At 42.7% G+C, this 27,771-nt stretch overlaps 1 protein-coding gene across 1 annotated transcript in view; it reads left to right on the forward strand.

Annotated features, from left to right (window-relative positions):
* TNKS1BP1 (tankyrase 1 binding protein 1) overlaps positions 1–19,475 on the forward strand; it is a 164,283-nt gene extending 144,808 nt beyond the window's left edge. The window contains exons 9-11 of the mRNA XM_073596993.1: positions 5,141–5,241; positions 13,750–13,824; positions 18,873–19,475. Of these exons, the coding sequence (XP_073453094.1) occupies positions 5,141–5,241; positions 13,750–13,824; positions 18,873–18,975 (279 nt within the window). The 3' untranslated portion in view covers positions 18,976–19,475. The remainder of the gene's footprint in view (positions 1–5,140; positions 5,242–13,749; positions 13,825–18,872) is intronic.
* Positions 19,476–27,771: the final 8,296 nt, after the last annotated feature.

Here is a 27,771-nt window from a genome sequence, read left to right on the forward strand (position 1 = left end):
CCAAGGGCAAATCCGGGTCACAACGGGTAATCAAGCAGAGATACAGGACACAAGTTCAGGTAACACAGGAAGCTGAGACAAACCAGCAACTTGTGTGATTCTCTGAGTGCCTTTTATAAGCCGCCCAGGGAATCACGTTAGGTGTGCACCAATGCGCGTGCGCGAGCGCCGTAGCGCCGAGCCGCGAACGCACATGCGCCGGAACGTCGTTCCGCAGGGAATGCGTGAGAAACGACCGGACCGGAACGAGGGCTTCTTCTGACAGACTACCTGGCCTCTGAATGTAATCTTATCAGATATGACCTGGACAAGATCAGAGGCAGGCTTACAACGGCAGAAGGCTGCATCCCCGAGGTGGAAGGTGCCACACACTCCCAGGGCTCCCAGCTGTCTGAACTAAAGGACCTGGTAAGATCGCTCAAACACCGCGCTGATGACGCTGAGGACAGACAAAGGAGAAATAATGTGAGGGTGGTGGGTCTGCCTGAAGGTGCAGAAGGAGCCAAATCAGTCCTCTTTGCTGAACAGGTTTTTAAAACCCTGCTTTCCCTGGAGGATCTCCCATCCACATACGTGGTGGAGAGAGCACACCAGGTTCCCACTGGTGCTAGACCCCCTGGTTCTCTGCCCAGGCACTTCCTAGTCAGGTTTCTAAACTATAGAGACCGCGATATGCTCCTGGCTGAAGCAAGAAAGCATCAGGATTTAAAGTTCGAAAATGCTCGCATCATGCTCTTTCCAGATTTTTCTGCTGAGACACCGAGGAAACGCCGCTCTTTAATGGATGTAAGGAGACGATTAGTGCAGCATGTTGTATCCCAGCCATCTACGGGTTCAATACAAGGGCTCGATCAAGTTCTTTGATGCTCCACAAGATGCGTGTGATTGGCTAGATGGCAACCCCTAACATCACATGAGATCCTAATCCTCCCTGGTTGTGGCCTGTTCTATTTCCGGTTTTCTCTTCTCTCTTTGTGTTTTTTTTTTCCCTGCCATACACGAAGAGATCTTAAATATCATAGGTACAACCCCACCATTTGCGGTGCTGGCTAGCGCTAAATGTTGCTGTTGAGAGATCTCTTCCCAAAGATGGCACTCTAACCTGCGGTTTGAAGGAGGCACCACTCTTACAATTGGTGGGCACGGAGTTCTGCGTGGAGAGACAAAGTTTTTCATCTAACAATGCCGAATTCTCGACACCAATGGTTGGACCTCTTCAGCTCTTTTGTTCTATGGATACAAGCTGCATATTGGACTATTTTTGTTTTCTATTTTTTGGTTATAAGTTTCTGGTATAACCGCGGGGGGGGGGGGGGGGGGTTACCATCTAGCATGTTCCATAATAATTTTTTTAGATATTTTGCACCAATTATTGCTCTAACTCAGAAAGTGTGTCCCAGGAGCTGGATAGCTACTGGTTTGTATGTAATGCCCATTCATCTCTTTTTTATGGATAGATAGCAGCCTTAAGGTAGTGTCCTGGTGAAGTCGCATGTCGTCCTCCTGCAGGAGACCCAGCTGGAGGAAAGTAAAATCCTATCCCTGCGCAAGGCCTGGATTCAAAGGGCACTTCACTCTATGTATTCCTCCATCCTAATTAGCAAGGCTGTCTAACTGGCTAGCCTTGCACTGTTCATCAAGTGTTCTCTGACCTGGGGGGTCGATATGTGGCTGTGGTACTGGACATACACTACTGAAAAATGTTGATTGTGAATATATACCTACCCCCTCCTATACAGCTTTATGACCTCATGGTAAAACTAGCTCCCTTTATTAGCCTACCTACCCTAATTATGGGGGATTTCAATGCCATTTTGGACCCTGCACTAGACTCTTCCAATACCAATAGGCCAGCCTCCACTGACCTATGTACTTGGATGTCTGTGACAGGTCTCACTGAGTTTTGGCATTGGAAGCATCCCAATGTCAAATCCTATTCCCACCTATCTGCTACCCATAGATCCTCTGGCAGAATTGATTTAGCGTTTGTCAATCCTTCACTGCTAATGTATGTTCATGACACCGAATACTTGGCTGGGGGAACATCAGACCACTGCCCACTTTCGGTCACCCTGGCACTCCCGGTTAGGGGGAGGCGGGGAGGCTGGAAGTTGTCACCAGACTGGTTACAAGAGGAACAAGTTGCTTCACAGATACAGGGCTCCATTGCAGCTTACTGGTCAACCAATGTTGATACGGCCGACTCGACCATGGTATGGGATGCATTTAAAGCTGTGGCACGAGGAGAATGTAATTCCGCGATTAAGGCAGCCAGGAGAGACCATAATGCACAGGGGGAGCTTCTCCTAACTAAGGAACGAGTAGTGCGCAGGTGCCCACGCTGATTCTCCGACAGAGACCAATTATATCTCTCTGCTGGAGACTCGGCAACTTGTTTCTGTACACTTTTCGGAACTGGGCCGAACTGAAATCGGGAAGAGGGCAGTCGCTATTTGCTCAGGGGGACAAGAATGGCAAACTCTTGGCCCTTTTAGCGGCGGATCAAACAATACCAGTCAGTATTCCTGTCATTAAAATCACTGGGGGGAATGTGGTTACTGACTCTGGTATACTGGAAGAATTTGTGTGATATTATACTACACTTTACTCCCCTATACCAGCATATGATATCAGTGAGTTGGATGGGCTATTGAATGACTTCTCTCTCCCCATACTGTCAGACTCAGATGTTACCCTTCTGGATGCTGATATCTCAGCTCTAGAAATAGAAGCAGCGATTCTAGCTTTTCCGCCACACAAGTCCCCGGGCCCAGGTGGCTGGAAAGACCACAAAGAACAGACTTCTACAAACAATATATGGCACAACTAGCCCCAAGGCTCAGTGTCCTTTTTGATCACTGCCTTAAAAACGGAGCCCTCCTGTTTTCAATTATGGAAGCATACATGGTTCTTCTGTTGAAACCAGGTAAGGACCCACAACAGGGTTTGTCCTACCGCCCCATAGCATTACTAAATGCAGGTCTAAAGATCCTAACCAAGGTGTTGGCATCACGACTGGCCAAGGTCATTCCTTCACTGGTGGACATTGACCAGACGGGATTTATGCCCAGGAAATCCACGGACACCAACCTACGGAGATTATTCACTCATTTACAATTGGGGGGGGGGGACATCCAAGTAGGATCTGTATAGGAAAGCCTTGCGCTCTATGCAGATGGCCTGCCCATTTTCCTCAGAGACCCGGGAACATCTCTACAGGCGGCATTGCACATACTCAATAAATTTGCCTCCTTCTCGGGTCTTCAGGTGAATTGGAGCAAGTCGTCAATATTATCCTTGGGTCCAGGGGCGCAAAGGGTGGATGAGGACAACCTTCCACTGCAATGGGTTTCCGCTATCACTTACCTAGGGGTAAAAGTTACGTCCAACATACGGGATTACATACCATTAAACCTTCTACCATTAGTTCCCCGCCTGACACAAAAAATACAGGTGTGGAAATGGCTTCCCCTGTCTCTACTAGGACATATAAACCTCCTGAAAATGAAGTTTTTGCCAGTAATCTTGTATTTTCTAAGGCACTCTCCAGTATGGGTTCCCAAATCATTTTTCCACAAACTGAACAGCATTATCAGTTCCTTTTTGTGGTCTCCCAAATCCCCCCGCATAAGCATAAAGGTACTCCAGGAACCATGGGGGCAGGGGGGGTTGACACTACCTGATTGGCAGAAGTACTACCTGGCTGGTCAGATGGATTTTGAGAGACGCTGGCTGTTGGTGGAGGATGAAGACTCAGCCACAGTCTTTGAGGCTGCTCATCTGGGCTCCTATGAGAGTTTAAGACTAGCACCCTATAGAGGCCCAAAATCTAACCCTTGACAGAATCCATGAAAGCAACCATTAAAGCTTGGGAAATAGCCACGACTCAAATGTCCCCCAGCTATGTGGGAATCACTCCATCTGCCCCCTTATGGATGAACCCCAGATTGCCTCATTTCTATTCCCTACCGGACCCCATGGTTTGGGCTAGCAGTGGTCTAAAGTACTAGGGGATATTACAAGGGAGGGAGAACTCATAACGTTTGACCAACTGAAAGCAAGACATAATCTACCTAATACACACTTTTTCCGGTATTAGATGTCGGGAAAGGTGGGTAGCGGACATCCCTGAAATCCAAGGAGAGGACTGGGAAGACATGTGGGACCACCCATTTAAACACTTAGTATCCGCTAGGGACCGCCTTATAGACTTTAAGTACCTACATAGGATTTATTACACGCCGGCCAGGCTGGCGCGCATTTATTCCTCTGCTACGAATGAATGCGGAGGAAGGAGGTGTTCTTCCTTACCTGCAAATGCAGAACATATTTTCTGGAGTTGCTCGCAGGTCAGGAATTTCTGGTCTGTGATCCCCTCCTGTTTGTCAGAGGTCCTCAGTATCCTAATCCCTACAACACCAAGAGTATGTCTCATAGGTTTGGTAGAGGAGGTTGTTCACCGCACTTTACTCAATATAGGGTTGTTCTATGGTAGGAAGGCCATCTTACTACATTGGAAAAAAGGCAAATGCTCCTACAATTTCATACTGGAAGGGCCTGACAAACTCCATAATCCATCTTTATAAGGCCACATATACTTCCAGGGGCTGTAAGAAAAAAATTCTATAAGGTTTGGCAGCCATGGTTGGACTCCTCTACAACAGTGGGCTGATACACCCCATTTTAGCTTATTGGATTGCACAATCTCATGGATAGGAGTTGGGTGCTATGAACTCTTGCCATTGATGTGAAGAGCTTGCTCTATAGGTATATGTGATCACTCTACCAACCATTCCCCTGCATCCAAGATGGACAAATGACACAACTGAACTCTGATTGTAATTTACTGGTGCTCTATTTCTCCTGAACTGGTGCTGATGGTTGAGTTTAGGGGGGGTGGGGGGTGACTTTTAGATTTTTATTTTAGGTTGATTAGTTTGAATATGTTAGTTCTAAATTGCGGCCCTGCAAGGCCAAGGGGAGAGAGGGTATGTCGCCCTCTCGGCCTCTGTGTTTTGAATGTATAACATGTATGAAAAAACTGAATAAAAAGAATTTATTAAAAAAACTATGACTGTATGGACTTGAATAGAATAAGCATGTAATCAGAAGAACGATAACTATACAAATCTATACACAGGGTCGGTTAAAAACTCGCAGCAAAACTACTGAAGATGACACAGTTAGACCAGAGGCGGAAGAGTCAAAATCACCTGGAAAAGAAAAACCAGAGTCTTCAAGGTAAGAAGGAGCATTTACAGCTGTGTCTAGACAGTAACACACTATTAGGAATGCACTGAGGGCAACAGATAAAGTTTATACAGCTGCTGAATTTTAACAAGTACAGTGGAACCTTGGTTAATGAGTAACACGGTTAATAAGTGTTTTGAAAGACGAGCAACTTTTTAAAAAAAATTCTGACTCGGTTTGCGAGTGTTGTCTCGCAAACGAGCAGAATTTAAGCTAATGGGGTGTGCAGTGCTGCATTTGACCAGAGGTGCGGGGGCGCCGGTGACACTCGGGACAGTTTGGAGCCGTTCAGAAATACTCGGAATCACTCGGAAATACTCCGTTCCCGAGTGTTTCTGAGCCTTTCCGAGTTCAGCTGTCCCTGAGTATTTCCAAGGCTCTCCGGTGTCCCCCCCACCTCTGGCCACATGCGGTATTGCATGCAATAGAAGTCAATGCGGAACGAATTATCTTCGTTTCCATTGACTTCTATGAGGAAGCTCTCTTTCATATGCGAGTGCTTTGGATTACAAGCATTCTCCTGGAACGGATTATGCTTGTAATTCAAGGTTCCACTGTAGTGTAGATGGTGTTTTGTGTTGTTATAAGCCTGTTTTTCTTAAAGGGTAATTCCACAATGCACATACTGTAAAATGGAACCACACTGTATTTTTATGGATTCAAGCAAAGGGAATCTCTTTTCTCTTGCTGCATTTATAGTGAAATAAACAAAGTTGCTAAGAAGAGCTTTTAAAATGGGCCCCCTTCATAATGGCTGTGGCAGCTGGATGTAGCTGGTAGCTCAAGATCAGAGATTATTATAGCAGTAATGAAATTTGGCTGAATACAATTAGCAGTATGTTAATTAACTAAGTGTTGGTGCCTGAATTTAGAAAAAACTAATAGTAACTTATTTGTTTATAGTTTCCCTTTAAAACTGGAAAGTGCTCATTATTGTAAGATGTATCAGCCAGAAGCATCCAATCAGGGCCGATGCTACCACTAGGCGAACTAGGCAGCTGTCTAGGACACACTTCCACCTAGGGTGCAGCCACAGGGTGGTGGGGGTGGACTATGCCCCAACTAGATTTCAGTTGTGCCCCCCAGGCCGCTGTTTCCATGGACACTGTGACTGGCCGGTGAGTGAATTTGGAGGGGTTTTAACTAGAGGAGGGATTTGGGGGAATTTGTCCTAGGTGGGAGAATTGAAAGAAGGGGATTGGTGCTGGGAGGGGGTATTAGGGGGATTTGCGCTAGGCGGGGGTATTGGAGGTGTTGTGCTAGAAGAGGGGATTGGGGGTATTTGTACTAGGAGGAAGGATTGGGGGGGGGTTTTGCTAGAAGTGGGGATAGGGGGGATTTGTGTTAGGAGAGGGGATTGGGGGGATATTTGTGTTAGAGGGGGATTTGTGTTAGGGGGGGGTTACAAGGAGGGGGGACTGGAGAGGAATTTGTACTAGGAGGGGAGATTGGGGGGAATTTGTGCTAGAAGAGGGAATTGATAGAGGTTGTGCTAGGAGGGGGGATTTGTTTCCCTGGAAGGAATAGTTCCCTATCAGTGTCAGTGCAAGGAATAATGCCCCATTGTAGGAGTCAGTGGGAAGGATAGTACCTCATCATTGGTGTCAGTGGGAGGAATAGTGCCCCATCACTGGTGTTAATGGGTGGAATTGTGCCCATCATTGGTGCCATTGAAAGGAATAGTGCCTAATAGTGTCAGTGGAAGGAATCATTTTGGTAATAGAGCCAAATCCGAAACACAAGATGCAAGAAAAAAAAGTTCAGAACCAGACAACATCAGATCCTGCCTAAATGCTGGACTTTAGAGGCTACAACATGAGAGACTAAACAAAATTTATAAAAATAGTATCTTTATTTATACATTTTAAATGATTAATTATAAAAGCATCATTTTTGTCAGTGACAGGAATAATGCCCCATCATTATTGTCAGTGGGAGGAATAGTGCCTAATCATTGGTGTCAGTGGAAGGAATAGTGACCCATTCTTGGTGTTAGTGGAAGGAATAGTGTCCCATCGTTGGTGTCAATGGGAGGAATTATGCTTAACTTTTGTAGTCATTGGAAGGAATGGTGCCTAATTATTGGTGTCAGTAGGAGAAATAGTGCCTTGAATCAGTGAAAGGAATAGTGCCCCAAGAGGCGGATAAGCTAAAGGCCACAGTTTAGAGATGGTCAAAATTGATTGCTTGTATAATTTTTTTTTTTCTTAGTTCCCTTTTAATCACCCTAATGCCCTGTACACACGATCGGACATTGATCGGACATTCCGACAACAAAATCCATGGATTTTTTCAGACGGATGTTGGCTCAAACTTGTCTTGCATACACACGGTCGAACAAAGTTTTCAGAAAATCCAATCGTTCTGAACGCGGTGGCGTAAAACACATACGTCAGGACTATAAACGGGGCAGTAGCCAATAGCTTTCGTCTCTTAATTTATTCTGAGCATGCATGGCACTTTGTGCATCGGATTTGTGTAAACATGATCGGAATTTAACCGATCAGATTTTGTTGTCGGAGAATTTTATAGCCTGCTCTCAAACTTTGTGTGTCGGAAATTCAGACAGAAAAAGTCTGATGGAGCCCACACACGATCGGAATTTCCAACAACACAATCCGATCGCACTTTTTCGGTTGGAAAATCCGACCGTGTGTACAGGGCATTAGTGTGTCTGTGGTGGGAGTGAGAGGAGCTACTTTACATCTATCATTATAGTTGCATAATTCATTACAAACAATGGTAAAACCAAAATGTGTGGCAGCCCTTAAAGAACCTTAATTTTTTTTCAGTCATACAATAAAACAAAGACAAAAAGCAAAGAAAACAGAAATGCACTTGGGTCCCAAAAACACACATGCAAAATACACAATAGGAGGGGTTCCCCTGAAGAATCAGTGATGGAAAAGGATCTGGGGGTGCACATTTAGCAATAGCATGCAATGCCAAGCCGCAACTAACAAAATTAGCAAAATACTCTCATGCATTAAAAAGAGCTATATTCAAGAGATAAATCATTAATTCTTCCACTTTACAAAACACTGGTTCAATACATCAAAGATGACTTCAGTAACTGTAATAAACTGTTTATTTCAAGGTCCCTGTAGAGAACACATGGCCATGATTTGAGGTTACAAGAAAGAAGGTTTTGACCTTAGATTGCAGAAAGCGTTCTGTACTGTTAGAGCGGTAAAAATGTGGTACTATTTCCCCCAGGAAATGGTACTAGCTGAGAGTGTCAACAGCTTCAAAAAACGTTTAGATGTCTTCCACAGGAGTTATACTATACAGAGCTATGGGAAATGTTAGAGAATAAAAATCACTACATTTACACATGATATGGATAATGGGGTCTTGTGTAACATATTGGGGGGTGACTGCCTTTAGTCTGGGAATAGACTGCAATATGGTACAACAAATCTGAAAACATACCCCTGTTAAATGAGTGTGTTATGCTAAATCAAAATATTGCCATTCTTATATTGCTTTTGGAATTACCAGTACTCAAGTACCATTCTTTTTGTTTTACGTTTTGTATCCCCTTATGCATACACTTTGTCCAATGGAGATTCCGCTTACGTGGTAATTCTTCTGTCTTCAGATAACAATTTGTGACATGTTTATCTATTACTTTTTTGTCAAAATCTTTAATAAGAAGATTGAAACAGAACAGAGAATAAAAATCACACACACACATGGGTTGAACTGGATAGACCTGTGTCTCCTTTTAACCTTATAAACCATGTAACTATGTAGCTACAAGGGCACCTGTTAGACACAGTGGAATCTTTTATTTTTATTTTTTTTTTACAAAAGGTTAGACTTTACACCCTCATGGCCTCATCTGAGTTGAAATATGTGTATTCATAAGGGTTTAGAAAATAGCATTGCAAGTTCTCATTGCTTACTCTTTTCCACAGCTGCAAAAAAGCTAACATTGCTGTTCTGTTAGATATACATCCTCTAAAGGATAGAAATTGTTGGTGTCCTGAAAAGGGATAAGGATTAGGATATGGAGGGATAAAAAAAGATTTATGCATACTGAGGGTGGAGCCTACAATAAGACTACCTTCACACTGAGGCGGTTTTCAGGCATTTTAGCTCTAGAAATAGCCTCTAAATAACACCTGAAAACCGCCTCCCATTCATTTCTGTGTGACTTTTCACACTGGGTGGAGCGTTGTGGGACGTTTGGAAAAGTCCTGCAAGCTGCATCTTTGGGGTGGTTTGGGAGCGCTGTATACAGCGCTCCCAAAGCATTCTGCCCATTAAAATGAATGGGCAGCGCTTCCAAATCACCTGAAAAGCATTTTGGGAGCATCATGGGCGCTTTTAACCCTTCTTCGGCCGCTAGCGGGGGTTAAAAAGCCCCCATTAACGGCCGAAAAGAGCCGCAAAAATGAGCGGCGCTTTAGCACTAACAGCCGGGCGCTGCTGGGGCGCTGCAGTGTGAAAGTAGCCTTAAGGTTCCATAACGAAAAAACATAGAAATTATCATCATCGTGTTCATGTATTTGATTTAATTCATATTATTTACTATATTTATTATAATACACTTTTGGGGGACTTGTCCTTTAATAAATCCCCCCCCCCCAACTCCCCTGAGTGCAGCCTGGCACCCTAAATACTTACTTTTCCATTATTTTACTGTGTGTCCCTGACAGCATCATTCAGCCAATTGAAGCTCCTCTTTTTATTGCTTAATGAACCCATTCATTCCTATGAGTGAGCCATGATCTGCAGGCTGGCTGGATACAGTTCACCCATAGGAATGATTTGGGCCATGGCACACATTTGAACTAAGAAGATGACCTGGTGAGGAAGAAAAGCTGTGCTACGTCAAATACAGCTGCAAAATTGCAGGGACTTGGGGAATAGATTGAGGAGAAGGACCTCCAAGGTGGTTTTCTCTGAAATACTGAACAAGTGGCTGAGGAACTGGTGTAGGAAAGGAGGGTTCGGGTTCCTGGAAAACTGGGCTGACTTCGCAGTCGTTTACCAGCTCTTTAGTAAGAACAGGCTGCACCCTAGTGGGGATGGTATAGCTCTATTGGGAAAAAAGATGACCACAAAGTTGGAGGGCCTTTTAAACTAGGTGTTGGGGGGAGGGTTTAGAGGTAGCGATAACCAGCAGTGAGCATAGGACAGAGGGGAATAGTGGAGACACTAGTGATATATCCATAACATCTAATCCCGGGGTAAATGATTTACCAATTAAAAAAGAAGCCTGGGAAATCATATGAAAAAAAAATATGCACCAATACAAAACTCAGGGAAATGTTCAAAAATGCCAGGAGCCTTGTCGATAAAATGGAGGAACTGGAGCTGCTACTACACGAGGAGGATGTGGACTTCATGAGAATATCAGAAACTTAGTTTGACAGCCCACATGACTGGCTGGCAAACATCCAGGGGTATTCCTTGTATTGAAGGGACAGGGAGGGTAGGAGAGGGGGAGGGGTGTGTCTATATATCAGGAATGATTTACGGGTAGAAGAGCGGAATGACATCAGTGATGGGGCAAGGAGGGAGGTGGAGTGCATATGGGTGGAACTCCAAAGGGTGGAAGTTACTAGTGGGGGTATATTACAGGCCCCCTAACCTGAGGGAAGAGGTGGAGTTGGATCTCCTTTCACAATTAGAAATGGCAGCAAGACAGGGAAATGACTAGGAGCAATGCATTGCTAGATCTTTTAATTACAAATTATACAGATTTGATTGCAGATGTGGAAATATGCGAAAACTAGGGAACTAGCGACCACAGGATTAATACATTCTGCATAAATCATAGTAAAGGGAGGCATGAGGGGAGTACAAGAACACAACATTTCAAAAGAGCCAACTTTTCTAAACTGCGCTCAATGCTGCAGGATATTAAGTGGGACCAAATCCTTGAAACATTGAACACAGAGGAAAAATTGGAAAGCTTTAGGAATAGATTAAATAAATGTATCACAGAGTGCATTCCAAGGGGTAATAAATATAGAACAACAAAGGTTAAACCTGGGTGGCTGAACCAAAAAGTAAAATGTCATATGAAGGACAAAAAAATGGCCTTTAAAAAGTACAAAGCGGAAGTAGTCAATGTCAGTAGTCAAACAATACAAGGAATGCAATGTAAGAACGCATTCAGGGCGGCTACAAAAGAATATGAGAGACACATAGCGGAGGAGAGTAAAAATAATCCCAAGAAGTTTTTTTAAATATTTACAGTAAAAAGGCGAGGACGGAACACATACAGTAGGCCCCATAAAGAACGAGGAAGGGAAGGTGGTTTCAGATGACAAGGAGAAGGCAGCTGTACTAAATGCTTTCTTCTCCTCAGTCCTAACACAGCAAAAGGAGGGGTATACTGAACAAGATAGTATTATTAGCAACACCCCACAGGATCTACCCTTGTGGCTAACAGAATACTGGAAAAGATTGGAGAAGCTTAACATAAATAAATCACCAGGACCAGATGGCTTACCCTAGAGTCCTAGAATTAGCTGATGAAAATAGTATAATTAGCAGTATTCAGCACAGGTTTACGAAAGGTCGTTCTTTCTAACCTATTGACATTATACGAGGAAGTGAGCTGCCATCTGGACAAAGGTAGGCCAGTGGATGTGGTGTATCTGGATTTTGCAAAAGCATTTAATACAGTCCCCCACAAATGCTTAATCTACAGGCTGAGGTCTGTAGGCATGGACCATAGGGTATGTCCCTGGATAGAAAACTTGCTACGGGGCCGTGTCCAAAGGGTTGTGATAAATAACAAATACTCAGAATGGTCTAGAGTGGTTAGTGGGGTACCCCAGGGCTCTGTCCTGGGACCAACTATGTTTAATTTATTTGTAAATGATATAGAGGATAGGATAAATAGCTCGATCTCAGTGTTTGCTGATGACACAAAAATATGCAGGGCAATAACAATACAGTAGGATATAGAAACTTTACAAGAGGACCTGAATAAATTGGAGTGGGCTACTACATGGCAAATTAAGTTTAACATTGAAAAATGTAAGGTAATGCACTTGGGGGTAAAAATATAAACGCAAGTTACTCTTTAGGGGGAGAATCCCTAGTGGCTTCCAGGATGGTGAAGGATCTAGGGGCCCTAGTAGAAAACTGAGCAATAGCATGCAGTGTCAAGCTGTGACTACCAAAGCCAGCAGAATATTAGCATGCATTAAGAAGGGAATTTACTCCAGAGATACGACGATTATTCTACCACTTTATAAAACTCTCGTTTAGCCGCAGAATTCCATCCAGTTCTGGTCACCAATCTTCAGGATGTGCTGGAGCTGGAGAGAGTCCAGAGAAGGGCAACTAAATTAATATGGGGACTGGAGGACCTCAATTATGAGGAATGACTACAAGCACTAAATGTATTCTCCCTGGAGAAGAGACGTTTGAGAGGAGATATGATTGCGATTATACAAAATTTTCTCAACAGTGGTCCCAGCGTAAGTATGAAACGTTTCAGTCCCAGAGAGTGTAAGAGGACACGGGGCCACATGATGAGACTGGAAGAGAAGCGGTTTAACCTTATGCTGCATAGGGGCTTTTTCACTGTCAGGGCGGTAAGGATATGGAACTCCCTTCCACTATCGCTGGTGTCAGCAGGAAGTATGGATAGTTTTAAAAGACTCCCGGACGTGCATCTTAACGAAAACAATTTAAGGGGGTATGGGAAATTATTTTTTTACACACACACACGGGTTGAACTGGATGAACTGTGTTAAAATAAAGATCATTAGAACAACATTTTGTCCTCCAGTTGATTGATTTGGGCAGCATCTTCTCTACACCTTTCTTCCCATCTCTTCTCCATCTGCTGTATCCATTACATTGGGGATCTCATTCTTCCTGTTGTATTGTTATATACAGTATACATTATTTACTAAAAAAAAGGAGAAAAAAGTAAAAGGGTCCTGATTCTGGAGTTTATAAAAGATAAAAAGCTGGTGGGTAAGTCCATCAGCATTCGTTAGTAACTTGAATCCCAAGTCCAGCTTGAGCAAAAAATAAAAATATGGATCCCCCAGCAGCTCTGTTTTTAAAAAAATGCTGCTATATTCACTCTCCTTCAAATCTCCAGCACTGTCCCTGCGGAATGGAACACTCAATGCCAGTCCTCATCTAGGTTGAATAACGGCCAATGTAAATAAGCTTACTTCCTGTGAGCCAAGGGTGTAATGGTTCCATCCCCTAAAATCACAGGAGATTGCTAAAGAGATTAGTGCTACATCATTATGCTGTGCCACGCTTTGAAGCCTTAAAATATCCACACACCACAGGAGATAGAAGAGGGTGAACTGGACATGTGATGTCACCATTTCAGACCAAAGACACCTTGAAAAAAGATATGGAATGCTCCAGTTTAGGGAGAGAATTTTTTTAAGTTGCATTTATCACTTAGACCTAATGTATAATTTCCCAAGTAAAAGTCTTCACCCAATACTCTGCCTTGTAATATGTTCTTGTATTGAACAATTATTTTATTTTTATTTTCAGTCATTCTATGAACTGGTTACAAGCATTAAAGAAAAAGAGAAAATCAACCAAAGAAGAAAAGAAAAAACAACCAAAGTGAACACTACTTAAAATTAATGGATTTGGATCCCTTTTGAATAATATACAGTGTATTCAAACACAGAAAGATCATATGTGTTGTAACACATCAATTTCTAGCTATTAGAGCTGCACAATTCTGGATAAAATGAGAATCACAATTTTTTTGCTTAGAATAAAGATCACGATTCTCGGCATAACATCATCTTTCACATTATACCAAAAAATTGGGATAACGTTAATGTTTAGTTTTTTTTTTTTTAATTCATTGAAGTGTATTTTTTTTTCAAAAAATTTACTTTTGAAAAACTGCTATGCAAATACAGTGTGACATAAAACATTGCCATTTTATTCTCTAGGGTCTCTGCTAAAAAATATACATATAATGTTTAGGGGTTCTAAGGCCTCTTTCACACGAGGGATCCGTATGTCCGTTTTTCATCCTTCCGTTTTCGGATGAAAAACGGACATACATTCATCCCTATGGAGCGTCGGATGTCAGCGGTGACATGTCCGCTGACATCCGACCCCGCTCCGATCCGAAAAGTGTAACGGAGGAAAAACCTACTTTTCCATCCGTTTTCGGATCGGATCAGGTGACGACGGACACTACGGTCCGTCATCATCCGATCCCCCCATAGGGGAGAGCGGCGCTCTGACAGGTCCGTCGCTGCACAGCGTGCAGCGATGGACCTGTCATCTTCCTGCTCAGCGGGGATCAGCGGAGCGATCCCCGCTGAGCAAGCGGGTGTTCACGGGGCGGATCATCACTGATCCGCCCCGTGAGAAAGAGCCCTAAGTGATTTTATAGCAAAAAAATACAGATTTTAACTTGTAAGCAACAAGTGTCAGAAAAAGGCTTAGTCTTAAGTGGTTAAACTGCCCTTATTTGCAGACCGAAGTTCATCCCTTTGATCTAAAAGAACCAAATGATACAATGTTTCTTTTTATCTCTAAGCACTGAGCAATGTTGTGATAAACCGCCTGCTTTTTTTTTTATATATATATATACAGCTCTGAGCAGAGAATGGCTCTACACTTGTTACATTAATAATGGAAATGCCAGATTAAGATCATGAGGGGGTTGAATCGAGATCACAATTTTTTAATGATTAATCGTGCAGTGCTACTAACTATGCATTTTGTATGGTAAGCATACAAAAGCAATGTGATTTGTATGGCCTGAAATTTAAATGCTAGAACTTGTATGATTTTTCCACAGGCTAAATATAGATCATAGGGTGCCATAGCAAAATTTTGATGGGGCCCCACCAACAGCCTTCCTACTCTCATTGATCTTAACATAATGTATGTTAAAATCAAGAATGGGTAACAGGAGAACTGTACAGTACCTTACTAGGGACCAGAGCCGTGGCCTCAAGTTGTTAGGGAAGACAGAAGAGAAATAACTTTGAACAATAATTTTCCAGCTAACAGCTCTGTCCTCAGAAGCTCAACAGTCTTCTTACAGCAATTCAGATCTTAGGGCCTCAGTGTAAATTCCAAACCCTCCCACCCTTCCACCGCCACAGCAAGCAAGTGCTAAAAGAGGTGATGTAGTACTCCGTATAAAGAAAAATAAAAAATAAAAAAAGTATATATATAAGAATTATAAATAAAATAAATAAATAAAAAGTTTGTCAAAAATGAATTGTTTGAAGACGATCGAAATAAAGTCATCTAATAAATAAATCCGGATAAGGACAGATAGGAAAGCCACCACCAGCACCCAATACTACTGACTCTTACCATCAGTGTGTAGGGTACACACATTAAATGTATAAGTTATGGCCCCAACGATCCTCCTCCACAGATCAAACCACTCCACGGAGAGTCAAAATAAACCTCTTTCAATAAAGCAAAAAGACCTCCAAGACCACCTCCATAGATGGGAATTCCACAAATAAACTCCAGCATCCACATAAATATGAGAAAAAAGCCTGCTCATTGCGCAGGCATCCAAGTAATTCAATTTATTAAGTAAAAGAAGCTGTTACACTCACATACTTAAGAGATCTAACAGGCAAGTGAAAACGACCAGCGTTTCCAACTGACAAAATGTCCGCCTTGTCCCGGTCAGCGTCCTACGTCACACGTCCTTAGCTCCACCCAACGTTTCGTCGTAAAGATGCGTCATCAATAAGAATTGCTTCACCTGCCAAGGATGCATATTTTGGTCATTCAAGTCCTAAGATTTACATAGCTCTGCCACACAGCCACTGTCTGGAAGGGGAAAGGACTTGATCGTTCTCTGCTGCGCTTACAAGTCTCAGCTTGTGACTTGACAGTAACAGGAAAAGCAGTGCACAGATAAGCTCATCTCTCTGTCACACTGTTCTCTCCATCTATCAGCATGCTTCTTGCACTAAAGTACAGCTGAATGGCTTCTAGTGCTCCCTTTCTTTCCCACTGCTAACATTTAAAAATGAATTTCATGATGTATTGATGATTACATAGTTGCATTAATGTGTACCCTTTATATACTGTATGTCTCAAATTCAGCTTTAAATGTACCACGCTGTAATAAACAATACATAAAAAATTAGCTATTGTAAGTAGTATGGTGTAGCCAACTTTTTGCGGCATTTCTTTTTGAAATGTACTACTAACAAGCAGTGGTATACGAGTGCAATGTGTTCCATCAAGCACATTTGAGGTAAAGCCAGATGTGATATGTCTCAAGTCAAATCTGTATGAAGGTAATTGTATGCATTTTAAATCTAGACACCAGAGGAAAGGGAAAAGCATCAGAGATATGCCCTAAAAAGTAGCCTATGGTATAGAAACAATTTATCCAATAACTTGCTTATGTAAAGCTTTCCCTAAAAAGTTTAGAACTGCATTCAATTTCCCAAGTGTGGCAACTGTATGCTGCTCAGAGTTGGAGGTTTTAAAAATTCACTAATGGCAGTAAGCTAAAGCGCTGTGTCTAAAGTAACTTTGGATTATAAACACTCTTTTTCTGTTGTGTAAAGTTCATCTTTTGACTTTTTGATAAAAACAAAATCACTATTTGCATGTCACAATATTTAAAGCACATCCTTCAACTGCTCTGTTTTGTGGTCCAAAAGGGGTAGGGCTTAGCAAAACACATGAAATTAAAGTGATTGTAGAATCTTGTTTAAAAAAAAAATAACAAACATGTTATTCTTACCTGCTCTGTTGCAGAGGTTTTGAACAGAGCAGCCCAGATCCTCCTCTTCTTGGGTCCCTCTTCTGCGCTCCTGGCCCCTCCCTCCTGTCGAGTGCCCCCACAGCAAGCAGCTTGCTATGGGAGCACCCGGGCCAAGCTGCAGCTCTGTGTGTCCATTCAGACACAAAGTTGCCATTCAACCCCGCCCCTCTGTCTCCTGATTGGCTAACTGACTTTGATTGACAGCAGCGGGAGCCAATGGCATCACTGCTGTGTCTCGGCCAATCAGAAGGGAGAGTCCCGGATGGCCGAGGGACTCATTGACATCGCTGGATAGAGATGGGGCTCAGTTAATTTGGGGGGCTGAGGGGAGCTGCTGCACACAGAAAGCTTTTTTATCTTAATGCATAGAATGCATTAAGATAAAACAGCCTTCTGCCTGTACAACCCCTCTAAATATGGTTAGGTGTGGGTTTGGGGGCTGATTGAGTAAGGTTTGAAATGCCCCAATGGCTAATGGATATTCGTTATTCACATACTATATCCATACATTTGCAAAATAGTATATGTTCTTGATGTTCAGTGCTGGTCATATAATCCAATTCTATAAATATGGTCACAAGATTTCAGGTAACAAGGCTTGGGACAATTGACATTTAGGCACAGCCAGCCAGTCAAAAACTGTTTGAACTCTGATCTTTCCCTTAGCAAATATCTCATGACCAGCAAACTTGGATTAGTCCCAGCTAGGAAAAAAATTCCAAAAATCCCAAAAGCCAAATATTTCCTCCTTTTAGAAGCATGAAATGTCTGGGAAGACCTATATATGGAGAAATGTTGTCATAGCTGCACGCAAGAGAAAACTAAATTTCTTGAGGCAGCTTGAAACTGAAAAGTCATTGCTGTGTACGATAAATTTTATTGGCCTGTGCAACAGATGTTTATTATTTCAAGCTGACTGGAGCTCATCTTTAAAACCTAAGATTAATTTGGGAAGGCTTATAAGATGCATGTAGTAAAAGTAGTGAAAACACAATGTAATGCTGGACAGATCCAACATTTATGTACTGTACCTGCCCATGTGGCTATGTCCCGGTTTCTGGAATGACACCAGGACACCAGTACAGAGGAACCATGGGATTAAACATGGTGCACATGTGACAAAAGAAGTGTCACTTCATCCCAAAATGATCTGGTGGCCATAAGTGACTAATTTTGACCAGTATTAGACTGACATTTTTTATGGGTTTTTAACAGCTTCCGGACCAGCCGCCACAGTTTTAGTGCGGTAGGATGGCTCCCCTGCCCATAACCACGTTACTGTACATGATCTTGCGGGGTCTGGATAGTAGGCGCACGCGCGCCTGCTGCACAGCAGGGGTGCCAATGCTCGTGGCCGACGGTCGCAATGACCGCCGGCCATGAGCGATCGTGACCAGTAGACACAGAACAGGGATGAGTGTAAACACACACTTCCCTGTTCTGACAGGAGTGACAGATCGTGTGTTCCTATTAGCTAGGAACCATGATCTGTCACTTTCTGTAGTTAGTCCCTCCCCCTTCAGTTAGAATCACCTCCCAGGGAACACAGTTAACTCCTTCACCGCCCCCTAGTGTTAACCCCTTCACTGCCAGTGACATTTTTACAGTAATCAATGCATTTTTAAATCGCACTGATCGCTGTATTAATGCCAATGGTTCCAAAAATGTGTCAAAATTGTCTGATATGTCCACCATAATGTTGCAGTCATGATAAATATTGCAGATCGTCGCCATTACTAGTAAAAAAAAATAATAAAAATGCTATAAATCTATCCCCTATTTTGTAGACGCTATAACTTTTGCTCAAACCAATCAATATTCGCTTATTGCAATTTTTTTTTTTTTACCAAAAATATGTAGAAGAATAATTGTCGCTTTTTTTTGTTTATAGCGCAAAAAATAAAAGCCACAGAGGCCATCAAATACCACCAAAAGAAAGCTCAATTTGTGGGAAAAAAAGGACATCAATTTTGTTTGGATACAACTTCGCATGACCGTGCAATTGTCAGTTAAAGTTACGCAGTGCCGAATCGCAAAAAGTGCTCTGGTCAGGAAGGGGTAAATTCTTCCGGGGCTGAAGTGGTTAAGATGTTTGCTATGTAGTTTACTGACCCAGTCTGCCAAATCTTAAGGAAAGGAATATGTTGGTGTTTTCTCCAAAGTTTTCACTTGTTGGAGAGATGACAAGTGAAAAGAGTTTTCTGAAATATGGGTCATTAATGTCCACAGAGACAATTCACACCAAGCAATAAGTTTGCATACTGTACAAATCTTTCTTTTTTGCTTTGCCAGTAGGTAACTAAGAGTAATAGTAATGGGTTTAGGAAAACAACTTTTATTTTTTATCTTCTTGTGCAAACTTCTACCTTTACAATTTTATTTTACATAAAAGACATTTCCATGCCTTCATTTTTATAGCAACAATTGATGTAAATTGCACTGTCCACATGATCAGAAATGTAATTTAAGTAACACAATAAATTTGTATAGTACATTCTGCGTCAGTAACTATTATTTCATGCTCTTGTTTAGACTGTAGGCTGATATGCATCAGTTTCACTAGAATGTGACATGAATATAGTTCAAGGAAGTAATGCCTACAAGAAAAACAGAAATGGAAGGCGCGCACACCTAGTGCATTACCAAAGATAATTTAATAATAAAAATGTTTTATATAAAAGTGGATACTCACAAAATGCAACTGACAAAAGGCCATAAAAACAATGCATGGACATGCACAGAACACGGGGTACAGCTAATTCATTTGGGGGCGCACCCCCTTCCTCAGAGCTGGCCTGTGCTGTGTTCTGTGCATGTCCATGCATTGTTTTTATGGCCTTTTGTCAGTTGCATTTTGTGAGTACCCACTTTTATATAAAACATTTTTATTATTAAATTATCTTTAGTAATGCACTAGGTGTGCGCACCTTCCATTTCTGTTTTTTTTAGTTCCTTTCAGATTACCCCATCTGAGGAAGGCAGCATCCACCCAGTTTTGGATGCCATTATATACCTTTCACACCACCTTTTTATTTGATATCTGTTACTCCACACCTTGGAAAACCTATTAGTGCTGGAAGTGACTGTGTTTTTTGTATCTCTACTGTTCAAGGAAGTAATGCCACATACACACGATCGGACTTTCCGACAACAAAACCGTGGATTTTTTTCCGAAGGATGTTGGCTCAAACATGTCTTGCATACACACGGTCACACAAATGTTGGCCCAAAATTCCGAACTTGAGAACGCGATGACGTACAACACATATGACGAGCGGAGAAAAAGGAAGTTCAATAGCCAATTCGGCTCCTTCTGCTTGAATCAGAGCATGCGTGTACTTTTGTGCGATGGACTTGTGTACATACGATCAGACTTTCCGACAACAAGTTTTGTTGGCGGAAAATTTGAGAAGCTGCTCTCAAACATTTGTGTGCGGAAATTCTGACAGCAAATGTTCAATGGAGCATACACACGGTTGGACTTTCCGACAATGAGCTCACATCGAACATTTCCCGTCGGAAAGTCCGACCGTATGTACGCGGCATAAGAGTGCTTTTGTGCCTGGTTTTGAGTACTGTAAAACATTCATCTGTTGGCATGTTAAAGGGCAACTCTCACTAAAAATGTAATCATTTGGGGCGTGGTGAGGTTTGATTTAAAGCTTTGAAGATCTTCCCCACCAGTAGCATGACTGCACTAAGTTGAGCATTATCAGTGAAGCTATGGTTCCTGTGCCAAATTTACCAACAGGACCCAGTAATACAAATGGTTCAGCTGAAAAGACCAGTCTGGACTTGTATAGTCATTTTGCAAGTAGGGAATAATCTCCTCACCTTGTGCACAGATTTTAAGAAAAATTAATTTAAGGACTAAGCCTTATCCTGCTCTATTATATTTATGTTAATATTCAGCTTTTTCTTCCAATCTGTTTTACTGATTTTACAGAAAAAAACAAGGGGTACAAAAAAGAAGGAAGGGGAGGGGTACAAATGACATCACATAGGCATTATATAACAATTATATAACAATGAAAGAAACATAATTGCAGAACCCCAGCTGGTCTCAAAATGTATTGCGGCCACTATGCCCAGTAGCATTGCTATTCAGGTTGGGTGTAGGAAATAACTTATAAACCGGTAGGTATATAGTGAGAAGTGGTGGGAACATTTCTCAGAGGATATATACAGTATATAGGAAAGTGAGAGCCTTACAATGGTAATTGTTGGGGTCTGTGTGCTCATATCTATAAGGGCTCTATAAGTTAAAAAAAATAGTATAGAAATTACAAAGGCAGAGGGAGGAGGACAGAGAAGGAGGCGATGAGATTAAACATAGCAGGAAGGATGGTTAGGGGGAAGGAGAAGGAGTAGGGAAGGATTGGGAAGCATTGAGAAGTGTTAAGAACCCCCTCTCTGCCGTCACCACAACTTGGCAAATGAAAAATAAGTCTGTTAAACCAAAAGATGGTTGTGGAATTCTTGAGAAGCCCAAATAATTGTCAATGCAACACGAATTTGGTTATAGGAATAATGTTTATCGATTTCTTGGGGGCAGGTGGAGTTCCATCATGGAAATTAAGTCTAATTCAGAGACCCAAACTAGCAGGGAGGGAGCCTGCGATGAGTGCCAATGTCATGGGTTCACAGTGCGGACTGCAGTGTTGAATAATTTATTCCTGGTTTTAACCAGTTAAGCCCCGGACCATTTGGCGGCCCAAAGACCAGAGCACTTTCTGCGATTCGGCACTGCGTCGCTTTAACTGACAATTGCGCAGTCGTGCAACGTGGCTCCCAAACAAAATTGACGTCCTTTTTTCCCCACAAATAGAGCTTTCATAAATATCCCTAAAAAATATATAAAAAAAATTTTGTTTCCCTCAGTTTAGGCCGATACGTATTCTTCTACATATGTTTGGTAAAAAAAAATCACAGTAAGCGTTTATTGATTGGTTTGCTCAAAAGTTATAGTGTCTACAAAATAGGGGACAGTTTTATGACATTTTTATTAATAATTTTTTTTTTTTACTATTAATGGCAGTGATCAGCGATTTTTATCGTGACTGCGTCATTATGGCGGACAGATCGAACACTTTTGGCGCGATTTTGGGACCATTCACATTTTTACAGCGATCAGTGCAATTAAAAATGCATTGATTACTGAGTAAATGTGACCGGCAGTGAAGGGGTTAACCACTAGGGGGCAGTGAAGGGGTTAAGTGTATCCTAGGGAGTGATTCTAACTGTGGAGGGGCGTGGCTATGTGTGACACAACACTGATCACCACTCCCGATTACAGGGAGCTGTGATCAGTGTCCTGTCACTAAGCAGAATGGGGAACTGCTTGTTTACATCAGCATTTCCCCGTTCTTCCTCTCCGTGAGACAATCGCGGGTATCCCCGCGGACATCGGGTCCGCGGAACCCGTGATCACACTCACGGAGGTCGCGGCGGGCGCGTGTGCGCCCACAAAACTGCTTCTTAAAGGGCAATGTACAGGTACATTAATCTGCCTGTATGTGCCCTTCTGCCGACGTATATCGGCGTGAGCCGGTCGGCAAGCGGTTAAAGGGGCCAGTAGCACAGAAAGTTTGGGGAGTATCAGGAACAGTGGCGCTTGTAGTTTTGGTAATGTAGCGGTACCCCCATGAGGGCTGCTGATTGACTATACCCCACTGGCTACCCCGACTCTGCAGATCCTCTCTTACCTCTGACACCTTGGGTTCCATGCTGTAATAAGATGTTATCAATGAGAAACTCACGCAATGTCAGAGAACCACTCAAAGAGCTTACTAGAGTAAATAATAAATACAAATGAACAATATGAATGAACACAAACAATATATGACAGTTGATAACCACAAGCCTAGAAATGAAACTGTGAACTTAATTATCACCGTAAGAAGCGTATGCAGACAGGTGTACAATGGGACAAGTGTTCAATATGCTCCAAAACCTATATTTAAGACCTTCCCACTGAGGCCTCAATACACACACCAAATTGCAATATAATATTACTTACATTCAATAATACAATGCAATATTTAACCTGTACTCAAAGGCTCCCCCTAGGTTGTAATTCAATGTTCAAACTACAAAGTAGAACTGTGATGCTTTGCAAAAGATGATAAAAGTTTCTTGACTCCAGATATCTTCAGCTAGTCTGTAGTTTAAACTGCAGTATTTGTAATCCAACAGGGCAAAAGAAAGCAAACTGTAGAATAAATGGTACGTTGATAACTGTGTGACTGAAGAAATATGACACTTGTAACTTCCTCCTTATGTGTGAGTGCAATACAGTACTGACTTTACAGCACAGGGAATAACAAACCCCAGAGTTCAGCTGTATGTGGCCTGTGAATAAGTAGAATCACTCCTGTGAAACTACATGTTTCCCCTGCAGTCTGTAAATAACTCACTCAGCAAACAGTGCACTTTACTAAAATGGGCAGGTGCCCTCTCACCACAATAGACTCAGAGGCTGTTAGGCTCCATCCGGACTCCCCTCCTGATGTCTCAGTCTGATGAAAAGATAGCGCCGCCGTGCTGAACCGCTCCTCCAGATGGCTGAGATGCAGGAAAATTCCAGATGTCCTGGCACTGCACACCGATCCACTTGCTAAGCTGGCAGGGTTGTACTCTGAAGTCCCTCAGAGGCTGGCGATCCTGCTCTGCGCTGTATAGGCTGCAGTCTTCTGGTCACACACACAGACCTCCTGCTGGCAGGTATTGAATGGCGTCCAGAGTGACCAAAAGATGGCCGCGCTATTCCTTTTCTTTTACTGCTCCCAGCATGCAGTGCTGCGCACTTTGCATTGTCTGTATTGTAGTTCAGGGCTGATCCAGCTAACAGAGTCACTTCCTCTTTCAAACTGCATTTCCCACAATGCTTTGCAGCCCTGCTTCTCAGGAATTAAAAGAAAGTCCTAACAGCATTAAAAGGACACTAGAGGGAGCCAAACGCATTTGCAAACCATAACAACTGTAATGCCTTATATTAGCAAACCCTTGGCTACAGTAATGATCACAAGGACTGTGTGCCAACATTTTTTGATAGGGGTACAGGACCACCAGACGTGCAACATAGTGCCAGGGCATGTTTGACATTTCCAACACAGATTTGATACCGATAGGTATATTTGGTGGAACATATAAGAACATTGATACCCGAAACATTGACAATGATTGTAACATGTGATCCTGAAACTAGTTTATTGGATTTTACTCACTAGAAACAGTTATTGAGTTTAAATAAATGCTTTTTCCCAATCTTCAGGTAAGATGAGAGAGAGATGCTGAGTTCTGTTGACTATTGGTTTGTGTATTTCACAAGAGAAGGGTGAGTGTCAGAGGTATGAACAAATGGTTTAGCTGCAAAGACTAGTGTGGACTTGTATGGTCATTTTGCAAGTAGGGAAAAATCTCCTCACCTTGTGCACAGATTTTAATAAAAATGTATTTAAAGACTACGCCTTATCTTGCTCCACTCAAAAGGGAGAAATATGTTTTGAAACTAGAATATTGGGTTTTACCTACTAGAGACAATTGATGAGTTAAAATAAAAGCTCTTTGTTCTGTTGACTATTGGTTTGTGTATTTCAGAAGAGAGGGGTGAGTGTCAGAGAAGAAAATAGCATACATCAGGAAGATAAGGTGTTGGGGGCAAGTCTGGAAGAAGAAGATTCTCTAGTATAATTGGCATGGACGAGAGTTCAAGTTGGTTAGGAAAAGAGTTCATGTTTGAAGCAAACACCCTTTTTTTTACACTGGGCATGGGCATATTTTCAGCCTCTCTGTGTACATGAGGCCAAAATAGTGTCATTTGGAATCTCGATTTGCTTCTGAGAATCTATGTTGTGTAACAGCAGTAACTGATATCTTGTTTTTCTGGTGGTTATGTGATTTTAAAGCTTAGTTCAAATGAGTCCAGTGTAGAAAACCGTGAGGAAGAATGAAAATACTTTTCATCTCCAATGTTCCTGATACAGTGCAGCAGAAAAAGTAACTGTCATTTTTCTTACAGAAGATAGCACAAGAGTGACAACTCAAAGTGGGAGTGCCAGTACAGTTGTACAAAATTTATAGTTAAATTTCCACTTATTAGGCCTCATGCACACTGGACGTTAAAATAACGTCATAAAAACGCCAGTAGCTTTGCAGATAGTTTTTCAATGTTTTTGCAATAGCGGTTTTTAGCGTTTATTTCCACGTTATGCCTTGTACACACGGTCGGATTTTCAGACGGAAAAAGTGCGATCGGTTTACGTTGTTGGAAATTTTGATTGTGTGTGGGCTCCATCTGACTTTTTCTGTCGGAATTTCCGACACACAAAGTTTGAGAACAGGCTATAAAATTTTCCGACAACAAAATCCGATCGGTTAAATTCCGATCGAGTGTACACAAATCCGACGCACAAAGCGCCACGCATGCTCAGAATAAATTAAAAGACGAAAGCTATTGGCTACTGCCCCGTTTATAGTCCCGACGTACGTGTTTTACGTCACCGCGTTCAGAATGATCTGATTTTCCGACAACTTTGTCCGACCGTGTGTATGCAAGACAAGTTTGAGCCAACATCCGTGGGAAAAAATCCATGGATTTTGTTGTCGGAATGTCCGATCGTGTGTACAGGGCATTAGAGTTTTTTAGCGTTTAAAAAATGTATATATATATATATATATATTTTTTTTTTTTTTTTTCTTTTTTTTTAATGGATCAAAAACGTCAAAAAAAAAAACGCTTGTGACCCGCCTTTTTCAGCTGAAAAACTCCTCTCAGAACCCACTAGTTTTGGGGTTTTTTTAAAGCCAAAAAACGCCCCAGCCAAAAACTGCTGATAATAGCCTATGTGTGCATGGGCACATAGGATAACATGATGGGGAGTTTATTGACTGTAGAAAAAAACGTCTGAAGCCAAAAACAGCTGCTGTAAAAATGTCCAAAAACGTCCAGTGTGCATGAGGCCTAATAAGGAGTGTCTCTCCCCCACTCCCCCAGCAACCAGACAGTCAGATAAGGGTTACAAAAACAGAGGGATAGAGACAGGAACAGGGAGGGGAAAAGGGAGGAGGGGGTAGAGTGAGAGAGCCTCTAAGCAACCAAGCAAGATAACAGAAAATTTCCTATCAAATACTTACCGTAGCTTTCCTTTCCTGATGGACTCCTTGGCAGTCTACGTGTAGGTTAACCCCGCCTCCTCTCCAATGCTCTAGGACCCCACTGCCATAAATTTGAGCTCACAGTCAGAGACTGCGTTCCGTAACTAGCCAACTCCCAATGGGTGGGAACTCCGTCTACTATGGAGTCCATCAGGAAAGGAAAATTACAGTAAGTATTTAATAGGAAATGTTCAGTTTTCCTGGCAGGCTTCATGGCGGTCTACTTGTGGGAAATAACTAGCCAAACCACACGGCCGGGTATGCTGTTCAAAAACATTTTTCATTTGCCCCGTCAACCGACAGGATTCTTAAAGGGGTTGTAAAGGTAAACATTTTTTCACCTTAATGCATTCTATACATTAAGGTGAAAAAACATCTGACAATACCGCCGCCCCCAGCTCCCCCGTTTTACTTACCTGAGCCCTCGAAAGTCCAGCGCTCGCCCTCGACATCCTCTTCGTTGATCAGCCTGACCGCTGATTGGCTAGAGTGGATGGATTGAAAGCAGGGCATCCATTGGCTCGTGCTGCTGTCAATCACATCCAATGACGCGGCGAGCCAGGGGGCAGGGCCGAGTGATACAGTGAGCGGCTATGGCCGCCAGCTATGGTTCTCATGGAACACTGTTGCAACTTTCAGGTTTGAGCCAAGCATAGGGATGAGGACCATCCGGTCCGGAAAGAAAGTCAGGAATGGTTCTTTATGACCTAAAGACTTGATCTCAGAGACCCTTTTGGCCTAAGTGATGGCTACTAGGAAGGCGACTTTTGCAGAAAGGTCTTTGATAGAAAGCAGAGCGGATCCTGCTGTACCGAGTCCAGTCAGTGAGTCAAGAAAAGGGGGAATATCCCACTTGGGGAATCTTGGCCTTCTTTGGGGCCTGAGTCTTGCCGTCCCACGGAAGAACTGCCAGATTAGGGAGTGAATGGCCCATGATGTTCCGGAGAAGGCCAACAGGGCTGAGACTTGGACCCTGAAGGAGCTGATGGACAGAGACAGATCTAGGCCAGATTGTAGGAATTCCAGGATGTCTTGAATTCCTGGATTTCTGACTGATCTTCCCATAGAGGATGAAAACTCAATGAACTTGGCCCATATTCTCCCATAGATCTTATTTGTGTTTGCCTTTCTCAAGCTAATGAGGGTGGAAATTACCCCTGACACGCATTCAAGGGTCTCCAGCCGGGTCCCGGAAGCTGAGCTGGATCAGGAAGGGAAACCATGGCCTGTTTGGCCAGTAAGGAGCTATCACCACAATTTTGAGTGCTTCCGCTTGGAGTCTCTGCAGAAACCTGAGGATGATCGGGAACAGGGGAAAGGCATATGCCCTGCTGAAGTTCCACAGATTTGTTAGAGCATCTACTCCGAAGGCCTGGCTGCAACGGCCCAGAGTGTAATACTTCCTGATCTTGAAGTTGCAAGGGGATGCAAATAGGTCTACTTCGGGATCGACTCCCAAGGACAGGATCCACTCGAACATCTCCACATGAAGAGACCATTCATTGTTGTTTAACTGTATGTGGGATAGGAAGTCCGCTTGGACGTTCTGGACTCCGGGAACGAAGACCACCAAGATATTGACCAGGTTTTTCTGGGCCCAAGACATGATGGGCTCAACTTCTTGGGGCAAGGTG

The sequence above is a fragment of the Aquarana catesbeiana genome, linkage group LG08, assembly GCF_042186555.1.
Source record: "Aquarana catesbeiana isolate 2022-GZ linkage group LG08, ASM4218655v1, whole genome shotgun sequence".
Lineage (NCBI taxonomy): Eukaryota > Metazoa > Chordata > Amphibia > Anura > Ranidae > Aquarana > Aquarana catesbeiana.